The 23,535-nt window shown below is 36.8% G+C and overlaps 1 protein-coding gene and 1 pseudogene across 2 annotated transcripts in view; both read right to left on the bottom strand.

The window, feature by feature from the left end:
- DUSP16 (dual specificity phosphatase 16) overlaps positions 1–23,535 on the bottom strand; it is a 72,119-nt gene that overhangs the window by 4,752 nt on the left and 43,832 nt on the right. For both annotated transcript variants that reach the window (XM_016156375.2, XM_016156377.2), the window contains 3 exons: positions 15,754–15,917; positions 5,757–5,916; positions 713–836 (listed from right to left, as the gene is read on the bottom strand). In XM_016156375.2, coding sequence (XP_016011861.1) covers positions 713–836; positions 5,757–5,916; positions 15,754–15,917 — 448 coding nt within the window. The remainder of the gene's footprint in view (positions 1–712; positions 837–5,756; positions 5,917–15,753; positions 15,918–23,535) is intronic.
- LOC118613912 lies at positions 1,149–1,267 on the bottom strand (annotated as a pseudogene).

The raw sequence follows: 23,535 nt of genomic DNA, 5'->3' as shown, positions 1-23,535 counted from the left end.
ACAGAGAAAAGCTTGAATGGAGGATGAGGGAGCTGATGAGATAAATGGAGGACCTATCCCCATCTCCTTCAAGCTGAAGCTGTTCAGGTAGTTTGTTTCTTTTTTCTAAATTGTCCAATTGGAAAAAAGTCCAAGAACGGGCCAGCTCCATGCATCTATATTTACTGATTCCTAATCATGTGGAAACTAACCACCTCTATCCAACAAGACATGCAGAAGACTCAGATGCTCCGGTCACAAAACAAAAGCCCAGTCCTTGGTGCTACTGTCACTTGCTCACCTCTATGTGTGTGTGTGTGTGTGTGTGTGTGTGTGTGTTTTTTGGAGGTGGGGCAGGGAGCAGGGTGGAGGTAGGGGAGGGTGGTGGATCTCAGTCAAAATTATATACTGCAAAATCTGTGCAACTCCAGGATATAGGAAATTTTACTCAATGAATAGAATTTGACAATTATTAGGTTTTATACTTGTATATATCGGGCTTTTTTCTCACAGTGAAAGAGACAAAGTTTGAGGCAGAGTAGAAATGTATTCTGGAGTTTTTCTCACATGTAAATTAGAACAAATGATATTTCCCCAATCAGAGAAAGGTATAAATTCATATAACAGGACAGAGATCAGTTTGTGGCAGCTGAAGATGAATCTGATACGTTATGGTAGAATTAATGCTAAATTATAAAAATGCCTTCTACATAGGACATGTTCCTGTCCTCACCTGTAAGCTTCATCTAAGGACATGTCCATCCTCTTCATGATGTAGGCAATAGCAATGGTGGCGGAGCGAGAGATCCCAGCCAAACAGTGCACCAGGACACATCCATTGGAGGCCTTTGCTTTCTCTGTATGAGTCAAATTCAAGAAGGGTCATTGATAACAGCTATGTCCAGCAGTGAAATCTTGTTTCCATTTATTTAGTCACTGTCTTTCATCTGACAATTCAAAGTACATCTCATGTATTTACAGATATATCCTTTCAATATTGTTTTAAGGAGGCAGGGGAAGATAATTTCCCCACCATTTACATATAGGACAGTGGAAGTCCAAATGTGTTAATAAGCAACTTGTCTATAACTCAGGGTGCCTGACTTATTCCGTGCTTTTCACTGGGTATTTTTTTTAATGCTCTTTTTATTTTATTTATTTAATTTTTACGCCTACAGCACCTGGTCTTCCTAGGCAGTCTCCCATCCAAGTACGGATCAGGCCCAACACTGCTTAGTTTCCAAGATCAGACAGGATTGGGTGTGTTCAGGGTAGCATGGCCATACACTCACCGTTTATTTTTTACATTTCTTATTTTTAATAGCTTTCCCTGCATATAAATCCTACATTATGATTACATGATTTAGTGCAGAAAATCTAATACAGAAAAGTATAAAGAAAATAGCATCCAAAATTAATATTTAGCTAATACTGTTTATCCATGTTGTCTGACACCTCACCTTTTTTCTAGCTATGTAAGACACATTAAATTTTTTTCCAGTTTTGAGATATTGACATATAATATTGTATTACTTTTAGATGTATAATTGGATATATGTAAAAAATATTAAATTTTTAAAAGTATTTCTCATTTCAAACGTATCTGACATACATTACCATTTAAAAAGCAGGGAGGGAAGGGAGGGAAACTTAATCACAATGGTATCATGACACAAAGAGAGGCCAGCTCAAGCTTCTTTAAAATACTGATCCACAGAACATATAGTTTCCCTAATTTTCTTTAGGAAACTCTTCTGTATATCATAAAGTAGCTCAGCTTTTGCTGAATTTAAGAAGAAAACCATGTATATATACTACAAATCAGGTTTAGAAGGTCACTTTAATGAAGACCAAAAAAACTCACTGATATTCAGCAGTGATGGTCTGATTACATCATGTTAATTCCCCATTACAAGGTAGAAGGACTTGTGGACATTTCGTTAGAATCAAGAACACTCAACAAACTTTGCTGCCATCTCTCACTGTTGAGGAACTTTAAAAGCTTTCTTGTGCGAGTGGATGAAGTTATCCCACATGGCCTAGAAGCAACTAACATTTTAACCAGTACTATGACTGCCTCATGTTGCCATGGAGCTAGATTCTTCCCTTTTCATTCTTGTTTTAGTTGATGCTACCAAAAGTTTACCAGACCTTACATTAATATTCTTGTAATTAACAGATATCCATGGAATCTGCTCTGGCAGCTGAATAATACCAGGCTACTCCAATCTCACCACCTCTATTATAAATGTTACAAATTTCTAATGTATATGATTAATTATTCATTATGTACGAAACACCAATATATATATATACTATATATACAAGTATATATAGTATGTGAACAATCAAGCAGCTTTCCTTTAGATAGGGAAATCAAATACAATAAAACAAAGGAATACAAAGCAACACTGAAACAAATAAGTACTATACAACATATTCTTATATGAACTCATGCGCATCAAATCCCACGCATACCTGGGCCTACACAGTTCTCTTCCTTCTCTCAGCTATGCAATATTTAGCCTATACTACTCGTAGTATTTCCTTTTTTGCCATGGCTGCTAAGAAGCTCAAAGCTAAGGTTTTCACTCAATTTCAATAGGCATTTGTGGTTCAGATTTTATTGTACCTTTCCTAGCCTTTTTATCCCATTGTAATGTGTATGTGTGTGAATATGTGGACCTTTTGATCTTAATCTCTTACTGCAAGCTGCTTCAAATTCTTATTGGAAATAGGTTGGGTTTAAAATTTTTAAAAATATTGATAATATTCTTATTATTTTAAATAATTATCTCAAAGCTAGGTTATAAGGACCAATAAGGATCTTGCTTCTAACGTTTCCTTCAAAGGGTTTAACACTGTATGTACCCAGCAAATACTGGCTGGCTGATACATATTTTAAAAAGCAATCTCTACAATAAAAAGAGCTGGAAGGAAATAAAAAACAATAACAACATGTGTTAGGATGTTGAGGTTACAGGTTTCCTTTTCACAATTCTCCAAATTTTCTACATTTTATGTATACTGTTTTAACATTTACAGCTCTTTTGATGATGTATTTAAAAAATGTAATTAAAAAGTTATGCTGGAATAGGGTTCAATTAGAACATATTTCTTGGCAAAAATGAGTGCTAAAATGAGTGTTAAAGCAAAGAAGGAATATACACAGACCTGACAGAGAAGAGAAGGGAACTGTGTGCAGGAAAGCTCTACGGTGACAAACTGCTCAGAAAATAGTCTGTGTTGGCGTGTGCTCATGCAGTGTGCAGGAAGTAACCAGAAAGGTTTCATAGGTGGGAAGCAAGTGCTGGAGGGTCTGGGTATGTTAGGCTAAAGACTTGTAAACAATTAAGGAGCCTCTTCAGTTTCCTGAATAAGAAACAAGAATGCACTGATGGTGAAAACTGGGGGGGGGGGGGGGGGGGGGGGGGGGGGGGGGGTAGGTTACCACTACAGTAATTCAGGAAGAAAATCTAGGTTAAAAAAGAGTGAGAGGATAAATATAAGGAGTAAGGAGGAGCCAGTGAGGAAGTAAAGTAATAACTGAAGTTACAGAGTATAGCTCTAAGGGGGGGGGGAGTGGGGGAACCACCTTAGATAATTTTTAAAACAGCTACTATTTATTAAGAGTCAATTATAAGCTGGGCACTTTGCAAGATAGTCTACCTATATTATCTGTTTTAATTCTCACGATATTCCTATGAGGTAGATATATTATCTTCAGTTACCAGGGGAAGGAACAAAGAAGTTCCAAGTAACTTAGTTAAACTCACTTAACTAATAACCAAGGGAGGCAGGACTCAAATACAGTTTGGCTCCAAAGTACATGCTCTTAATTACCTCCCTCCCTACACTGTGTACATGCAAAGTCATGAATCTGGTATGGGTGAGGTGGGGCAAAAGGCCATATGAGCAGCAGCTGGGATCGGGGGCACTTCATGAGTGTCCTATAGCACAGACAGGCAAACTGTGCTTACTGCTGTGAAAATACACTTATGAGTCTATAATTTATTAAGTATGGTATAAGACTACATCTTCAAATTATACACTCTGCCATGACCAAACATGGCTTAAAACACCGTGGAGAAGATTAGCAGCTATAATGAACAAGGGCTGGACTCCAAAAGTGGGCTAGAGATTTTGCCCTGAATTATTGGATGGGATAAGGATGGTGACCCTCGTGAATAGGACTAAGCAAGTGAAATACTGGTAACTAAAAATATTTTCAGATACTACAAATAAATTATATGTATTTGTGTATATTTAACCAACTTGGAACATGGTAAAATTCCTTTTATATGAATTAAAAGTGGCAGGACAACCCCAACCTCTCCCCAAAAAAGAAAATAAGCGCAAGTTATTCATAGTCACTTTTTTTCTATTAACCCGCCCAAAGCTTAGACATTGTCATGACTTAACAAAATCAGGTTCTCTTAAACAGATTCTGAAGTCACCCTTTTAACTAAAATTAGAGCCAAATGTCTCTGGATAGAAATGACAAGCAATGAGAACGCTGATCATAACTGTTATCTTTTAAAGAGGTAAAAACTGAATGATATTGCTGCATACTTCCTAGAAGTACAATGGAGGAGGATTAATGCTGAATTTTGTTTGTGATTGATATAAGCTATTTAAGCCATTTATCTCCAGATGTTTCACAAATGCATCCTAACTAAAGATGAACACTGAGAATCTGGAATCTTGAAAAAACGAGAACCTTTTTCAGAAATTACCTAAAGTTCCAAAAGCATTATCTCAAAAATTTCTCTCACAGATTAAAGTATATACAGTGAGGGACTTAATTTACACAAGTTCGCTGTTAAAAATAAATCAGTTCTTTGCGCTCAAATTTGTATGCCTCCGGGGAAAAAGAACAACAAAAACTCCCCATATAGAGTGTGAATAGTCGACCTGGTGATGCTGCTCAAGAGCTACCAACGTTTCTCCTGTCCACCGCTCTCCACTAAAACCACATCACAAATACAGGGCGCCAACTTGCTACCAGCCTGTCCTGTGCCACCAAAATGGCACAACAGCACCATTGCCACGACTCGGGTTACGGGGTAGAGGGGTTCCAGGACTGGCAGTCTGGTACAGATCAGATCTTGTCACAACCAACACCAAGGAAATGAGCGAGATGGGGCGGGTGGGGGGGGGGGGAGACGGGGGAGGGGGGAGTGAGTGAGTGAGTGAGTGAGTGAGTGTGTGTGTGTGTGTGTGTGTGTGTGTGTGTATTTGATGGACTTTTATTAGCTCCAATACAACTTGAAATTACTGGCACATGGACTGAGGCTTAGAAATCTTGTGACATAAAGACTTTAAATGTAAGGGGATTTGTTTTCACAGGATTTGACTTTTCTCTGGGGAAAACATAGCATCAAGGCAAAAACAGTTTAAGGAATGCCTCCAAAGTTTCCAAAAGTCTTTTACAGGATTTGAAAAAGTAGGTGAGAAATTTAACCCCAAAAGTTTAACAGATTTTCAAATGCTGGCAAATACATAATCACAGATCCCATTAGGCTTAACCCTGGTAGTGTCAGGTTAGCTAGAATGTCACAAGGCCAGTCTCTTGGAGAGAGCATGGCACGTACACATCACCTTGGCCACTAAAGGAGATAAGCAGCATCATGTGTTGCTTTCAGATGTTTGAAATCTCTGAAATAGGCTCCTTTTCTCTAAAAAAAACACAAAACAAAAAGGGAACAGAGGCAGGGGGCACATCCATAAATGAGACTATAACCCAAAGGACTTATTACATTACTTGAGCTACTTACCAATGAAATCTACGGATTTGTCCAACCATGGCAAGATTTTCTCACAGAAGCTATCATTCACAGGCACTCGCAGGAAGTGAGACTCAGGGATGAAGTCAGGCTTTGGGCAGGTATTGCTGGCATTTAACACATAACCAATCCCATTCTGTTGCATCAGCTCCTATGTAGGAAAAGAGCAGTTAAAATGACTAATAACATACTAGCACGATCATTCTGAAAGAATAAAGTTCAACATAATGATAAAAATTACTAGTTTCCTTGAAACAATCAGAGTTAATTCTATTGGTGAATTCCAAAAACCTAGCACAATGACATTTAAAGACAAGTTAAAAATAGAATTTTTTTAAGAGCAAAAAAGGCTGTTTAAAATAGTATGCTTGGAGATCACATATCATTAATATAGTCAACTCTCTATTACTTCATTACTAGAGAGAAAAGTGGAACAAAAAATATAAAATAAAGCCATGACAGTTTTCTATGCCTTTAGAATATAGTCCTGAGGCCCTTCAAACTCAAAATGTCAGAAACTCAACACATTACCTTTCTCCCTTCTCTACCCTAATTCTTGTTTCCTCTCTATAATCCAAAATTGTATTATGGTAATAACATCCCCCCAGACACTTGACTAGAAAACAGGACCATTCTGTCTCTCTTTCTCATGGCCCCCATATCCAAAAGGTTGCCAAATCCCTTCTGTACCACCTTTCCCATTTATACTCCTTCCTGTTCCCAGCCACTGCTGCTCAGTGGTCAGCCCTCAGCATAACATAAAAGCCACCAGGGAGCTCCTGAAGTTTGCAGCATTTTCCTCTCCAAACCATATACTGAACAAAAACTAGAATGATCTTTCTTATAATTAACACCGAGTAAGTGCTTTATCCACTTTTAATTTCATCGTGTCTCATCGCCTGCTCCTGTCCCTTACAACCTCCAAATCCCCCCATATCATATGAACACCCAACCCTTCGGTGCTGCCATGAGCACTGTTCCTGTCCTTAGCAGGCCCTGTTCCTCTTTCCGAGGACTTGCTTCCATTCTTCCTACTTCGTTGAAATTAACCTTGCTATGAACTCCTTCCCACTGATACATAATCAGTCATTCCATTCTGTCCTTTCAAAGTATGTTGTTCACACTATTAGTAAAACACCCGGCATACTGTTACACTTAGCAGATAATTCTTGCCTCTCCTACTACATAGGAAACTAGTGAGATCTTGGACTGATTCTTGCTTGTTTTTCTACAGTCAGCACCAGGTACATAGCTGCATTCGATAAGTGTTTGTTCAAATGACCCCATCTGCCATTTTCCAGGCAAGCCTATACAACCCTACTTCATTTAGTCATCCATTGCTGTCTCTCAGGAAATGTTCTAAGCAACTCTGGTCACTTCTTCCTTTTCTTGGAATGCTACCTCCTCTACAAATCTTTTCCAACTACATGAAAGGCAGCAGGTAATTTCCTTCCTATTTTACCTTTCCAAAACAATCCAATTCCCTAATCCCTCCATTTATCACATTTGGCAAAACAAATATATTTTATTTCACATAAAAGGTAGACTTAAGAAATCCAGATCACGTATGCAATCGTCTCTCAACTGTGAGATGACAATGTCAAGAAACAGCTTTTGGAACTAGGCGAGCTTCTTAAGAGTGAATGGCCTTCAACTGTGCCCCAGTCTTCTGATGGTCTCATTAGGTTAATAATCAGGCTGTGAAGATCTTAATGGTGTTTACTACTATAGCTTTTAAACTTTTGTACACGGAGCCAAGGTCACATCTGGTTTTCTACACTGGGATCACCTATTATCATCTGATCAACAACAGTATCTCCCATGTAAGAACAGAAATGGGTCAGTCAGGAGGTAAAGGCCTTTCAAGCCTTTCTCCCCAATGATCCTTAAAGAAAGGAAGCGTTTTATCTTTCTTTCCCCTTTCTTCCAACAGTACTACAAAGATTTATTAAATTAAAAGGAAGGAGTAACATCGCTTTCCACTTCAATTCAATAATAAAGACATAAAAATTTCTGAGAAAAGGGCCAATACTAACAGTGTTATCTCCTACACACATTCAGAAGACAACAAGAATTCTAAGGACAGAACAAAAGTCAATGACTCTCCCAATCTCATTTCCCTACAGAGAATATAACAATGTACACTTCTGATAAGTAGCCTCTTAAAAAAACTACATTTTGTAGAAATAGTCACTTAACCTAAATTAAATTTTAAAAATCTGTTGGACACAGAGGTCTATTAATAATAAACTATTATGGCACATGGTACATAGTAATAAAATAATATCTAATATTTAATGAATGACTACTGTGTGCCAGGTACAGTGCTTTGCATTTAAATGGACTACCACATTTAATTCTCACAACTACTCTTTGACTTGGGTATTATCTTCATTTTTAAAATAAGCAAACTGAGTCTTAAGAGAGGTTACATAATGTTTCCAAAGTTACACAGCTACCAAGTGGTAGAGTCAAAATTCAAATCTAGGTACACTTATCTCCAGAATCTGTCCTATTAATTGCTATATTCTACTCAAGTTCTTTTAAAAAGAAATTCAATGGAGCAATAAAGTAACTAGCCTATGCAAATTTTTTTTTAACTGAAAGAATTATTAAAAGTTTTAATTTCTTTTTTACCCATTTTAACTATAACTTAGGACATAAAGGAGCACCACGCTGCTGTGGCCTTGAGACTCTGGCGTGATTCAGGACACCAGATAACTACTTGAGATTCATCCAAGTCGTATTCACCCTCTTTATTCCCCTACTGATGCCTCAATTGCAGATGTAGGCCTCACAGTGCTGCTCTTTCTGCCATGTTTATACTGGTATCTGCTGTGACAGTGTGAGGACTGGTTACCTATATATGTGTTCACTGCCCTCACCTGATTGCTGCCAATCACCAAACTGCGACGGCACTTCTAACAGCTGGACGGAGAGGAAACATGACAAAGGGGCCATTCTGACCTCTTCAAAGAAACATCAATAATCTAAACTCACAACGCTGTTTTTATCTCAAAAGTGTTCTTCACTTATAAAACAATGTGCTATAAAAGATACATTTAACTAGTAACTTTATTTTAGATAACTAGCAAAAGAGGGTGGGAGGGCTGGGAAAAAAGACGTTAATGTGTTAAAATTTAGCGATAATAATTTAAACATGAAATGAGAAGAAAAATAATAACTTTAATGGTAAATATAACTTGATTTATAAAAATTGTACTTAAAAATTTATTAAATTGATTATTCAGATGCTACCTGAAATTCTTCTCTTAATAAAATGAGACTTGATAAATAAAACACGGACAATTTTAAAAACAAAAAAGGGAACAAAAATCCTAAAAAGTCACCATGTAAAATTTAAATATAATTTGGCTATTAAATACCATAAAGAAGTACCCTCACTTGGATTGGTAATTACTACATCAGTGAAAAAAATCAAAGGAGGAAATCATTAAATATGATACATATGTACTTGAAACATTTTATTTTAACTCAGCAAATAAGTATACATTAATTCACTAACTTCTGATGCAGGACCATGGCTTTTATTTTTATAGGTTAGCTAAACAGAGGTCTTAAGCAAATCATAACCAAATGCATCTACTAGTTTCCATTCCCTTAAAGGCCAAGAACTGGTAAAATAATATCAGTACAGAATCCTAGATTACAACTGTCCCCTATTTTACAGTTGCTTTCCTCCCACTTACTTTAGGAAAAAAAAAAGTAAAACAATTTGTCCTTCTTGAATCTTTTGAAAACATTTAACGTAGGTCACAGAAAAATGACTCTGTTCCCTCGTTCAGATTTCACCGGTGTATGTGATGTTTTAATTAATGTGTATAATTATAACAAGTATACTGGTCTAAACAGGTTTGAGAACAAACACAATTGCCTCCTGGTGATGGTGGAAGGAGACGAGCTATATGGTGAGGCGCCAGTCGCTGCTCAGCACGAGGCAGGTGTTCACCTGCTGAGGGCATGGGGGGATGTATCCATGAAGTCAAAGTTTCTGCTGAAGTTTCATATAACTATTAACTTGCTCTCCTGTTTATTTTATGAATGTACAAATAAGTGGCTGAGAGGGCATCATATGTCAACGTTTATGACAATGGAACTATAACAGAATCACGATTATGAAGAATGGGTCTGACTATTTCACAGAACTGCTTTTATTCAAGATGGATATGACTTCTTATTAAATTATTAATATATTTACATAATTCATTCAGGTTTGTTTCAGTATGTTGTATAAAACATATACAACTGAACATTACTGTTCTATAATTAAACGGCATAATCTTTAAGCTTCCAGAGAGTAGTCATCTTACATTGTTTAATATTTAGCTCAACTTTGTGCTAAGTCTGCTAATACATACTTTCTACTGATAAAATAATCTTTCCTCTCTGGCCTTCAAATATCCTTCCAACATTGTGGCCTCTTAATTCTTTGAACTCTTCACCTTCAGCACTCACTCCCATGAGACTCAGTCTGGTCCCTGGCCATTACCAACAACCACAACCCCTCCCTAATCTCAACCTCGCCCGACCCACTCTGGAAGTCCTCCTCTCCTTCCAGCTTGCTCCCTCTTATCCCACTACTCCTGGAACCCTTCGATCTCCCCCCGACCTATAATCTGTGGATCCTACCCCCTTTTCCTTGTCCTTCATCCTCATGACGTCCGTCTTCCTTTCTTCTCCAACTTAAGATTCTGTGGTCAATCACTATAATCACTCTGTTGCTTTCACACTCAATTCCTGCACCCCACTACTGCTTCTTCATACTCACTTGGCAAGATTATGACTCTGGTTAAATCTAACCAGGCCGCCTGCATCTTGATCCATGCAGCTAAACACAGCTAGAGGAAAACAGATCTCACTTTTAACTCATTGCTCCTCAGCAATCATTCTATTTTCCTAGTCTGGTTCACTTCTCCTTTCTTAAATATGACATTCCAACCATTTCCCTCTTTCTTCAAACCCTCTAAATGCCTCCTTTTTATCCTTACTCTCAGATGATGATCTTGTTTCCCACCACAGTGAAAAAAATTGAAACAATTAGAAGCAAAGTTTGATCAACTTCTACCACATTTACCAGCATATGTACTGACATACTCTACTTTCCCTCCTGTTACTGTGGATAAACTCAGCGTGGCATGGAATAATGAGCAGTACATGGGTCCTGGCCCCAGAAAAACCAGAGCATAGCTTAGCATGTTACTGTTCATTACCTGAATGATCTTGGGCAGGTTACCAAACCTTCCTCAGCTTTAGTTTCTTCACCAGTAATATAGGGCTAATGGTGTATATTTTGTAAGGCTATTATAAAGACAAAGTGACTGGCACATAAGAGTCTCATTAAATGTTAGTGCCCTTACTTTATCTTAAGAACAGCTCATGGGAATACCACTTGGTGCAGCCATTATGGGGAATAGTATAGCGGTTCCTCAAAAACTAAAAAAATAGAACTAGTATGATACAGCAATTATACTTCAGGATATTTATCTGAAGGAAATGAAAACGCTAACTCAAAAAGATAATCTATACCCTCATGTTCACTACAGCATTATTTATAAGCCAAGATATGGAAGCGACCTAAGTGTCCACCAACAGGTGAATGGATAAAGACAATGTGGTATATACATATACAATAGAATATTCTTCAGCCATAAGAAAGAAGGAACCTTGCCATTTATGACAACATGGATGGACCTTGAGGGCGTTATGCAAAGTAAGTCAGACAGAGAAAGAGAAATACCGTATTATTTCATATGTGTAATCTTAAAAATGAATAATCAAAAAAACCAAACTCATAGATACAGAGGAAAGATTGGTGGCTGCCAGAGGCAAGAGGGGGATGGATGAAGGTGGCAAAAAGGTACAAACTTCTAGTTATAAAATAAATGAGTCACAGGGATGTAATGTACAACATGGTGACTACAGTTAATAATACTGTGTTGTATATTTGAAAGTGGCTGAGAGAGTAGATCTTAAAACTTCTCATCATAAGAAAAAGAAACTATAACCATGTCTGGTAATGGATGTTAACTAGACTTATTGTGGTGATCATGTCGCAATACATTATATTGTATACCTGAAACTAACATAATGTTATATGTCAATTATATCTCAATTTTAAAAAAGCTCATAAATCATATGGTATATGAGTCAGTAAGGCTGTTGTACCCTCTCCAAAATAAAGTTGTTGCTCCCCTCCAAAATAAGCTTATAATGTATATTTTTCACTAATTCCAACTGTGCTTTCTCCTAACTGGTCTTAATTGCACTGAATGTAGCAGACTGGATATTTAAAAAAGGGTTTATATAGAAAAATAGAAGAGATAACCCCCTAAGAATTTTTAAAAATGAATCCTGGTTTCAATATACAATTTAAAAACTTTCAAAAATAATATTTGTGAGTCAAAAATAAATCTTAATTTTATTATGATTTTCATTTGCTATTTTTTCCCTTTAAAAAGTTTTTTCTCCTAAACCATGAAATGAACTTTCCCTTATAGCTGGAATAATTTCTAGATATAGAATCTATAATATGTTGATGTAGACTGTGGAGTAATATATACAATACAGATTAACATATATCCTTAATAAAACTGCTCTAGTTGGACAAGATCTCCATATTCAGCAAAGCTGATAACAGAGATCCCATTAAATCACCACATGGGTACTGCAATTCTAGATAACAGAATTGTAATTGTAATTTTTCTTTCTGAAGCCACTCCTTTTGCCTTCAAATTTGACTTTATGTCCTACTTCCTCCATCTAGCCTTCCTCAACCAACCACACCTGTTACCTACCACTTATATAATCTACATCATGATGACAATACTGACTATAAACCAGGAACTGTACTTGGTGCCTAGCCTGCCATTCCATCTGAACCTCACATGAACACTAGGAGGCAGGAATCATTACAGTTTGTAGGTGAAGAAAGCAAAATTCAGTAACTTGGCTAAAGTAATGAGGCTGGTAATGTGGAAATCTGGGATGCAAAACCACCCCCTCCAAAGCTGGATCCCAGCCATTATGCCATGCTGCCTTAGTATGGAGACTTACAGTGTCAATCACCTTGTCTTACGGATTATGGTTTAGTGAACAGGTCTTGTCTAACCAACGTGCACACTGCACAGTATTCTATACATAGTGAACACTAAATAAATGCTGCTTTTACTAGTAATTTTGATGATATTTGTCTTCTTGGGTCATATGGAAACCCTGAAAGCAATATTTGGCTATGTTGTATCTAGGCCACTGCATAACTCTCATTAAAAAACAAACAAACAAAAAACAGGTGGAACAATAAGGTAGCATAGCGAAAGCAATTTTGTATGGTAAAAGACTGAAATCAGAAACTCACAAAGAATATTGACAGCACATTGTTTAAAATGAGGAAAGAGAGGACAGCAGAACGGCTTAAGTGAAGAGGCTGAAGTGGTCTACTGAAGATACAGTTCTGGCTCAGTAACTACTCGTAAGAGGTAATTCCGTCATACATTTCATGTATTTAAGTGTGAAACAAAAGTCCCCATTTGAAATTTTAAGTGATAAGGGAGAAAAACAATCAAGAACTTTTTTGTCTTTCAAACAGTAACTAGAGATTCTTGCTCAAATCCTACTCAGTTCAGATGGGAACTGGGCATCAGCAAACTACTGTTAGTATAAAAAGCCGTTCCTGTTTCAACCCTAGCACAAAGACTAGCGGATAAAGAACAGATTGTGAGACAAAAGTACAGTTGTGAGGGAAAAGAAAAATAAAAGTATTCTTTTTGCTACCAATGACTTCTTATGGTCTTTTAGAGAGGAGCCACATCTCTGAAACATAAGTAAGAATTAATACATGCTCAGAGTATTGACCTGGTAGCCAAAAGCCACATGTGGCTGGTTACTGAACACCTGAAATGTGGCTAGTCCACACTGAGATATGCACTAACTATAAAATACACACCAGATTTCAAGACTTACTACACAAAAAAAGTTAACTATTTTAATATATTTTGCTTGCATGCTGAAATCATATTCTAGGTATGTTGCAATAAATGTCATTAAAATTATTTTCACCCATTTCATTTTCCTTTTTTAATAATGCTATTGGAAATTTTTAAATTATGAATGTGGCTTGCATTATGTTTCTCCTCGACAGTGCTGGTATAAAACATGATATGGAAAAACCAGGCAAAGAAAATCTAGTTGTGCTTCAACAAACTCTTAAGATTTGTCAGTCCCTGATAACAGAGTTCCATTTTCCAGAAGATGGGTATTTTTGGTGTTTATATAAACACAGAACTTAAAGCCAGAGTAGCTTCTTGGATCTGAGTTTGATCTTTGCCACTGACCAGCTTTTTGACAGTCTTCCGTAACGACTTGCCCAAGTTTTTTCATGCATGAACTTTCAGACTCACTCTTCCCCCTACAACCATTTCCTCTCAATGCATCTATGTATGTATCCAGTTTAGTATTCATATAAAAGCCAGTAAAAACAAGAAAACTGTTTCCCTGTCCTCAAGTCCAGGTTCCAGTTTAAATGCTCTCACCTTGCCAGCACTCACACATAATTGTTAACTGACATATCTGTTAAACTGGAAAAAGTATGTAGCAAAATGAACATGCCATTTAATTTAATGTCAAAGTAACTAAGATGATATGTAGCACAATTACTTGTGAAATTACCTGCTGGCTGACTGGTTAAGTTTTACTGGGGTAACTGTGAACAGGATCCCTAACTAGGAATTTTATTTTCTGATCTGAAGATTAAATGAAGCATCTTCAGCTTTGCCCCAGGGAGGCATGTGACTTTAGGAAATTAATTTTGCTTTCTGTAACATAGTTTGCTTATCTCTAAAAAAGAATAATCATCACATGCTTAAGACATTATGACCTCACCAGAAAGGCTAAGTATAAGCATAAGCTATCAAATTTCAAACAGGCAGATCTCTGAGGAAGAGCTGATTTATTAACAAGTGTTGAGGTAAAATTTTGAAGAGGCCGGAGTTTTGAGAACAAAAAGGAGGAAAAAAATGCTTCATTGCTGCCCAATGATTGGTTATTTTTTTCCTCCTGGAAAGCCTAGCTTTCCCCTCACTAAAGCAAGCCAATCTGGAAGCTTATTTTATAGACAGCCCAATTCTTTCAGTTACTTAAGGAGAAAATGTTAAGGTACTGCCTTCATATAGGAAAGCAATTCTTGTAAATCACCAACAGCTGAATCAGTATCTTTAACAGCTTTATACATTAGAGATGATGTAAATAAGATGTTTTAGAAAAAGTCACTTTTGCAGAGAGCACTGTTTTCTAGCACTGCTGGTTAACAGCGTATAAGCTGTGGAGGCAGACGAATTTTAGTTCTACTACAGTTGTTATGCTTGTATCATTATAACAGTGGCCTCGATCGACATGGGTTCCTCTACTGGACACATCTTGTCCAGTATAGTCTATGTCCTTTCTAGGAAAAATCGATGCTCTTCCTTCTTTCTCAACAAAACTGCTCCAATAAGCCTCAGACCATGTGGCCTAGGCCTCACCATCTTTTTACCACCTTCTCCCACCCCTCCAGCTAGTGATCATGACGTCCTCAATCCAAGCTCAACCTGAGTCCCTTTCTAGTGTGCTGCAACAAATTGTGTGAACTCAGGAAGTATTAGCTGTCCTGAGTGTTCCAAATTACTATAGTAGAACAATGAATACGCTAAGAAAATAAGACTAAACTTCTGAAAAATCCTATCCTATTCCAGGGCTCTTGGGCCTATGAGGAACAAGCAAATATAATAATTTGGGTTTCCTATGGCAATCATTAACATCAAACAAAACGACTCTCCAAAAGATGATGCAACTGCTCTCCAGTAGAGTCATAATGAGAATGGTACATTTTCTTTCTAGGAACTCAGTGTGTCTGAAATGACAGCTAATGGGCATCGCTGTTTCTCCAGCTGCAAAGAGTAAGCCCTGCAATGAAGGATATTTTTGAAGCACCCACCTTGTTGAGGACGTCTCGCTGGCAGCCAAGATAAAGATTGGGAAGAATTCGAGTTGGCCCAATGTTGGCAACAGGTAAGCAAGGCTGAGAAATGCAGGTAGGAACTAGAGTGGATTTTCCTTCACAAAGGCCAGGGAAACAACGGGAGAACTCAGCAAATCCTCCTAAGAAGAAATAGCATAAAATTATGCCATGCACAAAGATAACATTTGCTTCCCTCTTGTCATCCTCCATGTGAATTTTTTATTTTTCATTTTTTGTGAAATATAAAGAGGATTTAAGCTAAATAGCAAGTAAGCAAAGCAAGACAATTTATTCACAGAAACAAAATGGGGATATAAGAAATGTGAACTGGGGACAGATAGTATTTCTTCAAGACAAAATTGATCAAGAAAAAAATTCTGGAGTTAAGTTTAAATCTTCCTACTATACAGGATTTTGTTTGTTTGTTTGTTTTAATTGCAAAGGTATCACAAACATACTCAGCTCTTGCAAATATTCTCTATGTCAAGTTCTTGGGATTCCCTGGGCAATTAGACAAGGTTTCCATAAATACCCCTGACTTCTGGGGTCTCCTATTCATTTTGCTGAGCACTATAAAGAAGTATACTGACAGACACTAATTGGTTAGGGTACATGATGGCATTGCAGTAAGATTCCTTGACTCAGAAGAATTCTGTTTTCTCCTATTCCTGTCCTTACAATGACCTGCTTCCATGACCTTCATTAAGTCACAATCTTGCTACTTCTTAATGAAATCTATCTAGCCATAGGAGGCACTCTTACCTCATCTGGGAAAAGAGAAAACGAATAAGGTCTTCACTGGGTTCCAGATAAATCCCCTGCTATCCAAAGCCTCACTACTCACTAAGTTCAAACTCAGGAACCAAAGAGGTTTGCATCACAGAGAACACTTGTATATTTTAAATACTATTTAATTAAAAAATAATTAACATGTTAAAGTCTTATTAGAAGACAAGGCAACCCCAATTTTACCTCTTTAATCAAGCCTTAATTAAACAAGACCCTAAAAATCTCATTAAATATTTGTGAGATCCATAAATCCATTTCCTTGAGTTATATTCTATCAGTATTTAATCAACTACCAGAAATATACAAAATATGCCCTCAAAAAAAAAAAATGCAGAACTGCAGGGTGTTGAGAGGGAGAGAGTGCCATCCCTTATTAGTCCCTGTATTTATGTTCAGCTCAAGCATAATCGCTGGACTCTTGTGTCTATTTGCTCAGTATAAGTTCCATAATACAGAAAGCTAGGATGGCGGGAAGTCAGTGGCAACTACGCCATCTGCAAAATAGAAAAGTTAGCCTCCAGCCTAAGTATCTGCACTGTTTCACTCATAAGCAGATAGTTTGCTAAAGTTCTTAAGGTAACCTGATGAAAAGAATAGATGGTTCCATTATAGAAATCCCAAATTCCTTTGTGTGAGAGATGAGGTCCTCGAGATCTTTACCTGTACATTTCCACGGTTTCATTTCTTACCTTTTCCAACCATGACCTCCAGCCATACAAAACTTATTTCACACTTTCATTCTCTTCTCCCACCCAGGAATACCAATACCACCAGCACCCGGCCCTGTGCATGCACACGTCACATATAAACCACACATATATACAAGTCCACGATCATGCAACAGAGAAAGTAGAGCAAGAGCAACAGGCTCTTATACCCAAGTCCAAATCCTAGCTTCACTACTGTCAACTTGTCTGATTTAGGCAAGCTATTTAAGCCCTCTGGCTACTAGTTTCCTCATCCACAAATAGGGCTAATGATCATACCTCCCTCGTATTGTTGAAAGGATTAGTTAACATATCCAAAGTACTTTGTGTCCAGCACTCAGTAAGTACTCTACAGGCATCAGTAATGATTATTTCAACAAGGTGATCATACATTTAGAACCAGCCTCATCTGTGAGGCCTTACTCCACCCCTGACCTGCAGCTAGTTGTTTGGCTACATCTTGTTGGGATTCACCAGACACACAAAGTGAAAAAAGCAATGCTTCTAAGATTATATTTCCCAAAGTGTGCTCCCGAGTGCTGGTGTCCTGAAGGAAGCTGACAGACGCGATATTGGTCCCAAAAGTAAGAGAAATACAGCACATCCTATCTCTTTGGAGAGTCAGAGCAGCATATTAAGGGATCTGAAAAAGAATCTCGAAAGAAACTAGTTTAATTTTATTAAATTCAAGAAAGTTTCCCAAACTTATTTGACCATGGAATTCCCCTCCCATTTCTCTCCTAAAATCTATAAATAACCCGAACTCACACTTAAAGGAAATGCTATACTAGGGCCACTGCAACTACAGAAATGCAGTCAGAATTCCTACATCTACCAGTATAACCCATAGACAATCTTAAAAAAAAGGGCTCAGCCAATGCTGGCACATGTATATGATTGCCACTGTTTAGGATTTACAATTTTGTTTCTATTACTGTTTTGTTCCTTTTCAGCCTAATTGTATAACAGTTATGTAAGGTGAAGCTTCCCCCCGCCCCAAAGTAGTTCTTATAACAACAAATGTTAAAAAGTCTCATCATTCTTTGCCCATCTTACACCTACCAACAAAATAACTGAAAGGCACTATTTTGATTATAATTTAACTATATTAGTTTAAATTTTAACTTCTATTAACTTCTGTGGTTCTGGTGTTTCTCTAAAGAACTATTTTCTTTCTTTCTTTTCTTTTCTTTTTTTTTTTTTCCTATTCTGGCTCCAAACAGTTTATGGGATGGTCTCTCTTATTTAAATCCAACAAAACAATATTCCAGTACATATTCTCAGAGAAAAGAGAAACCAGACAATCCAAAGAAACTCAAATTCCATTTTAAATTTACAAGTAATCATACTTTCAAATAATACAAGTAATCAGAGAATTATCAAACATTTACTATGTGACAAGCATTGCTCTAAGCAGTTTACAAGTATTCAATCTTTACAACTACCCTATAAGGTAGGCACTATTATTTCCATTTTACAGATTTAGAAAATAGAGTTTCAGAAAGACAGAGGGTACCAACTAGAAGAGATAGGACATGAGCCCCGGCAGTCTGGCTTGAGGCTGTACCCTCGATTGCTGTGTTATATCATTTCTCTAAATACTATGGGATTCGCTCTCTCTTGGATGTGGGGACACCTACGTATCTATGGGATCCTCCTCTCACCAGCAGTGACCTGCCAGGTCTAAATATCAGGCTAAAAAAGGCCACAGGCCTCTTCCAAACTGACAGAAGAGCCTTGCTGCCCAAAGTCATAACATTCAAAAGCTTCAACGACAGAGAAAAAAGGGGAGGAGGTTTGACACGATCAGAGACACAAGACTCTTTAAATGCACTTTGCATGATGAACTCGTTGAAACAAATATAGTCACTGGTTTATTCATGATCAGTTCATGACTTTCCCACCATCCTCCACAGAACATCTCAGAGAAGATACAATTATGTAACCGAGAGCCAGCCGGCCTGGGCCGTTCAAGGTCCAGCTCCATCATTAATCAGTACAGTGATCCTAAATCACTTTAACATCAGTGGATCTCAAAAATGAGTAAGGTTCTAGAAAACTATAAGACAGAGAACAGAAATAAATGAGAGAAAAATGGTATTCAGCTTCAAAACAAAACCCAAAAGACAAACAACACAGGAATAATACATTATAAACCACATTACAAAACAAAAAGAAACTTTTTCTACAAAATGTTTCAACTAATCTCTAGCACAAACACAAACAGCTTTAAAATATTTAACAGATTTTGCTGAAATCAGGGCATTCATTTAGTATTCAATCCGGCTTGACATGTCCCAAACTATGGCTCCTAGTCATTTGCAGAAAAAAACTACCTAAGCCAAAGTGCACATTTTCCCTGATCTTTATCTATGACAATGTTCCACTCTGCTAACATCCTCCTTCATTGACAGTTTTTTCCATTCACTGACCTTTCATTCATTGCTGTACTCTAGTGACCCCAGTTTCATTTCATTAATTAACAACAGATGAGACATTGCCTGATTTCCCCGAACCCTTGAAAAACTATCTGTGGCTTCATCAGCAACTCAGTTTTGAAATGTTTAAAATGTTCCTCTTCCTCTTATAAACTCAACCTAATAAGAAGAAAAGTACAATTCATTTATGTAAACTTTTTGTTACAAATGGCTGACACACAGAATAGAGTCATCTTATCTGTCCTTGTCATAGCTGTGGGCTGACCCAGAGACTCCAAAGTACATTACATTATGGAAGACATAACATCAGTTTATTATCCTCCTTTGTTCACTGTGAAAGCAGTACTGAAAAACTGATAAGCTTCTTGAAAAAGTTTTAAAATATTTTAAAAGTTTTTCAAGGTTTGGACTCACCATCCAATCTTGCCAAGTTTCTCCTATCCCTAGATTTAATGCTATTTATCATTTGGGAATGTATAAAATAAAAAGCATATAAGCCATATGTGCTCCTCTAAGACAGACCTGCATTTAGGAACAGGTATAATTGCTAGGCCTATACCAGAAGAATCTGTTTTTAAGAGGAAGACATATGCAGACACCCCTGGCCTGTAGAGAAATGGGGATGGGAGATAGGCAGACAGAGGTGCGTAGACATTTGGCTTTTACAGATTCAGATGGACAGAGAGACATACTGCATGTTAAAAATTAATATTTCTGTTTACTGGTATTCCACAAATCTAACCAGTAGAATGAATGTTCACAAATAAAGACATATATTACTTTGGACAGAGAAAACATTTGGTTTTCTTAAAGCTTAAAGGCATTCATAATTTATGTATTACTTTATTGTAATTCAGCCAAGAAAAAATCCTTCCCTTCAGTGTACCTCCTTCATAATTCCATTCATAAATATCTTCTTCTGTAAAAGCCAGTATGAACCACCGTTCAATTTGCAGAGGAAAAAACACTCTGCCAAGTAAAATAAAATACATACAACAATTCTACTAAATAATTCCAGTTAGTCATTCTTTTCTCTCTGACCCTTGCAATCAGTTAGAAATCAGTGTTTCTTCTTAAAATGAAAGAATGTTTACATAATAAATAAAAGTAGCCCTTTACTACAGCTTAGTGACGTTAAAAAAATATTTCTAAGTCTCAAATTCTAAAAAGGGATCCCTATTCTTTTCATCAAACTAGAGATAAATGTTAATTACTTTATTTCTCCCTACAGGAAGACATAAGTACTTCTCTACTTATGCTTCAGTTCAAATAGGTGTGCAGAGTTGGCCTAAGTGGGAAGGAAGAATTAAAGGCAACATCTTCCCATTTTGTGAATGGATTCCATGCCTATATACAGACATAGTATATACACAAAGCTCTATTTTATGGAAGACTTTTTTTAAAAAGTCAGAGCAAATTTAATTTTTGTATATTAAACCATTTTCATATAATTTATAGTTTCATTGTTTTTAAATATAGCTCTCATGGAGTTTAATCCTTATATAAAACAAAGACTCCCTTTTTGTGACATAAATATAACCCATTCATTTACTTATTCTAGAATGTATGTGAAAGATTCCTGTGAAATATACCTGCACCTGTAGAGGAAACTACAGTTCTTGCCATACTGAAATTAAAATCTGCTGCTTTGCTATTGAACAAAGGACACAACCCTAATATTAAAAATTGAGATGTTGAAATGTATATTTCACAATAAGTGAAATATCTTAATTACTTTAAGAGTAATTATTTTCTGCTTTAGTCTGAAGTGACTGATTCAGGTAACTTTGTTCTCTAGCAACTTAAAAACAGAGTTAAGTATGGTTAGAATTTTTCCAGGGTCAGAAGACCATGCATCGAGAGTTGAAACTAGTTAAAAACAAAAATTAAAGCAACATAATTTTGTTCCCTCAAAGAAAGCAAACAAAAACATGTGACTGTCATATTCCAATACATATAGGTTGGTCTGGGCTAGCCATGCCACACAGGTTTGATAAATCATTTCTAGGAGGGTGAAGAGCATATCATGGTTTGTTTTCTCAATGATATTAGCAGCATTCCATCGATGTCCTATCTACTCAAGTCTTCACTGAGCAGCACTGAATCAATAAGCAGCACTAAAAAGAAAAATCCCAAGTGATATAAAGCATTAATTTTAAACTCTTATTCCATCCACTCAAGAGGAAAGCAGAATATACATTTCTGTAGAGACCTCCAGGAAGCATGACAAGTGACCGACATCTCATAAAACTTGTCCCATAAATAACAAAAAAGTTCACTCTATATTAAACAACTTTATCATCACCTGGCACAATAGGGGAGTGAAAAATTCTAGCTAATCTAAAATTTAGATTAACACTGTTATCATATGCACAGTGAAATTTTAAAATTTCGAAGTACTAGCATTAAAATAATCACCAAGTACTAAAATAATGCAACTTATAATTTCTTGTGAATATCTAAATGTTATTATTCCTCAAGATAATGTTATCTAGGTCAATTCAATTGGCAAAATCTAGAAGTGGTGTTTAGTAGAGTTTTCAGAAGATGTAGTGATATTTTTACTATTTTACTGATCTTTCAAATTGGCACTACGTAACTATGCCCAGAAATTCCTTCCCTTAAAATGCACACACAGAGCTAGGCAGGACTCTTAATAAATGCTCTCATACAAATATTGGTCTTAAGAATGTAACCAAACTAACCAATCAAAAGAGATGTGGCCAGAATCCACCACTTGGCTCATAAAATCGACAGGTGCACTAAGTAGGAGCGCCAGCTTCACAGAGGCAACCCTGACTGGTCTTCTAGTAACGTTAAGATAGGAACACAACAGCGAAGCAAACAGCACCCTGGGGCATCCTGAGAAGGATTCAGATGCCTCTACTTTCATCAGCATGAAAGGGGAGGTTTTTAAGGGGAGATTGCATTTGCTCATTTTCACCTGAAAATCAAAGATTTCCAAGTCTGTGTTTTTGGGCTTCATTTCCCAACTCCAATCAAGCCTTTTCAATCTCCTTTGGTCATTTTCATTCGAAAGACTTATTAACACTTTTTAAATAAATTCAAAGCCATCATCTCCCTCTCATTCTGCATTCCTGTTCATGTCAGTCCCATTCTCCCAGGCATCTCAGCAACATTCAGTTGGTAAGCTGACTTACCTTTATAATGTCTTTTCTATCTATTTTCCTGCTACCACCCTAGTCCATCACCTCTGTACTTCATTCTTTGATAAATTCAGTAATAGCTTTCTCTGATCCACTTGTCCTTTTTCTAATTTGTTTCCACGTACCACAAGATTTAAGAATTCTTGATGTATTCTCTGCTCCCAAATAGAATGAAACCCAAAATTCTTAGCCAAACATTCAAGATCCTTCGTAATCTAATCCCAACTGTCCAACCTAATTTTGCCTTACTTTTGGCAATTCGGTCCTTCCAATCCATTTTATATTTCCTTCTAAACCATAGGCAAGTCACACCTTTCCTACAGCAGTATATTCCAATTTTTACCATGACCAATAAAATACATTTTACATTAAAGCCTCCTGAACACTCACCACTGAAACGAGTTTCATGATATACTCCCCCTTACTGTGTGAGTTGCTCTCTGATAGCTTCAGCACTATTCTGTTGCATTTTTTAAAAAAACTTTCCTGGCCAATGTATCTAGATACGGTCTTGTCAACTTAGAACTTCTATAAAATTTGGAGCAATCACCTGACAATAAGTAGTTACCACTGACTTGGTATTGTGAATTATCTTTGTGTGTTGTGACCTCTTACTTCTCTAGTTATAATACATTGTGAACTACTTGTGGATAAGAA

Source organism: Rousettus aegyptiacus, unplaced genomic scaffold (genome assembly GCF_014176215.1).
Source record: "Rousettus aegyptiacus isolate mRouAeg1 unplaced genomic scaffold, mRouAeg1.p scaffold_m13_p_2, whole genome shotgun sequence".
NCBI classification, from domain to species: Eukaryota; Metazoa; Chordata; class Mammalia; order Chiroptera; family Pteropodidae; genus Rousettus; species Rousettus aegyptiacus.
This window is presented reverse-complemented; position numbering and strand designations above follow the sequence as displayed.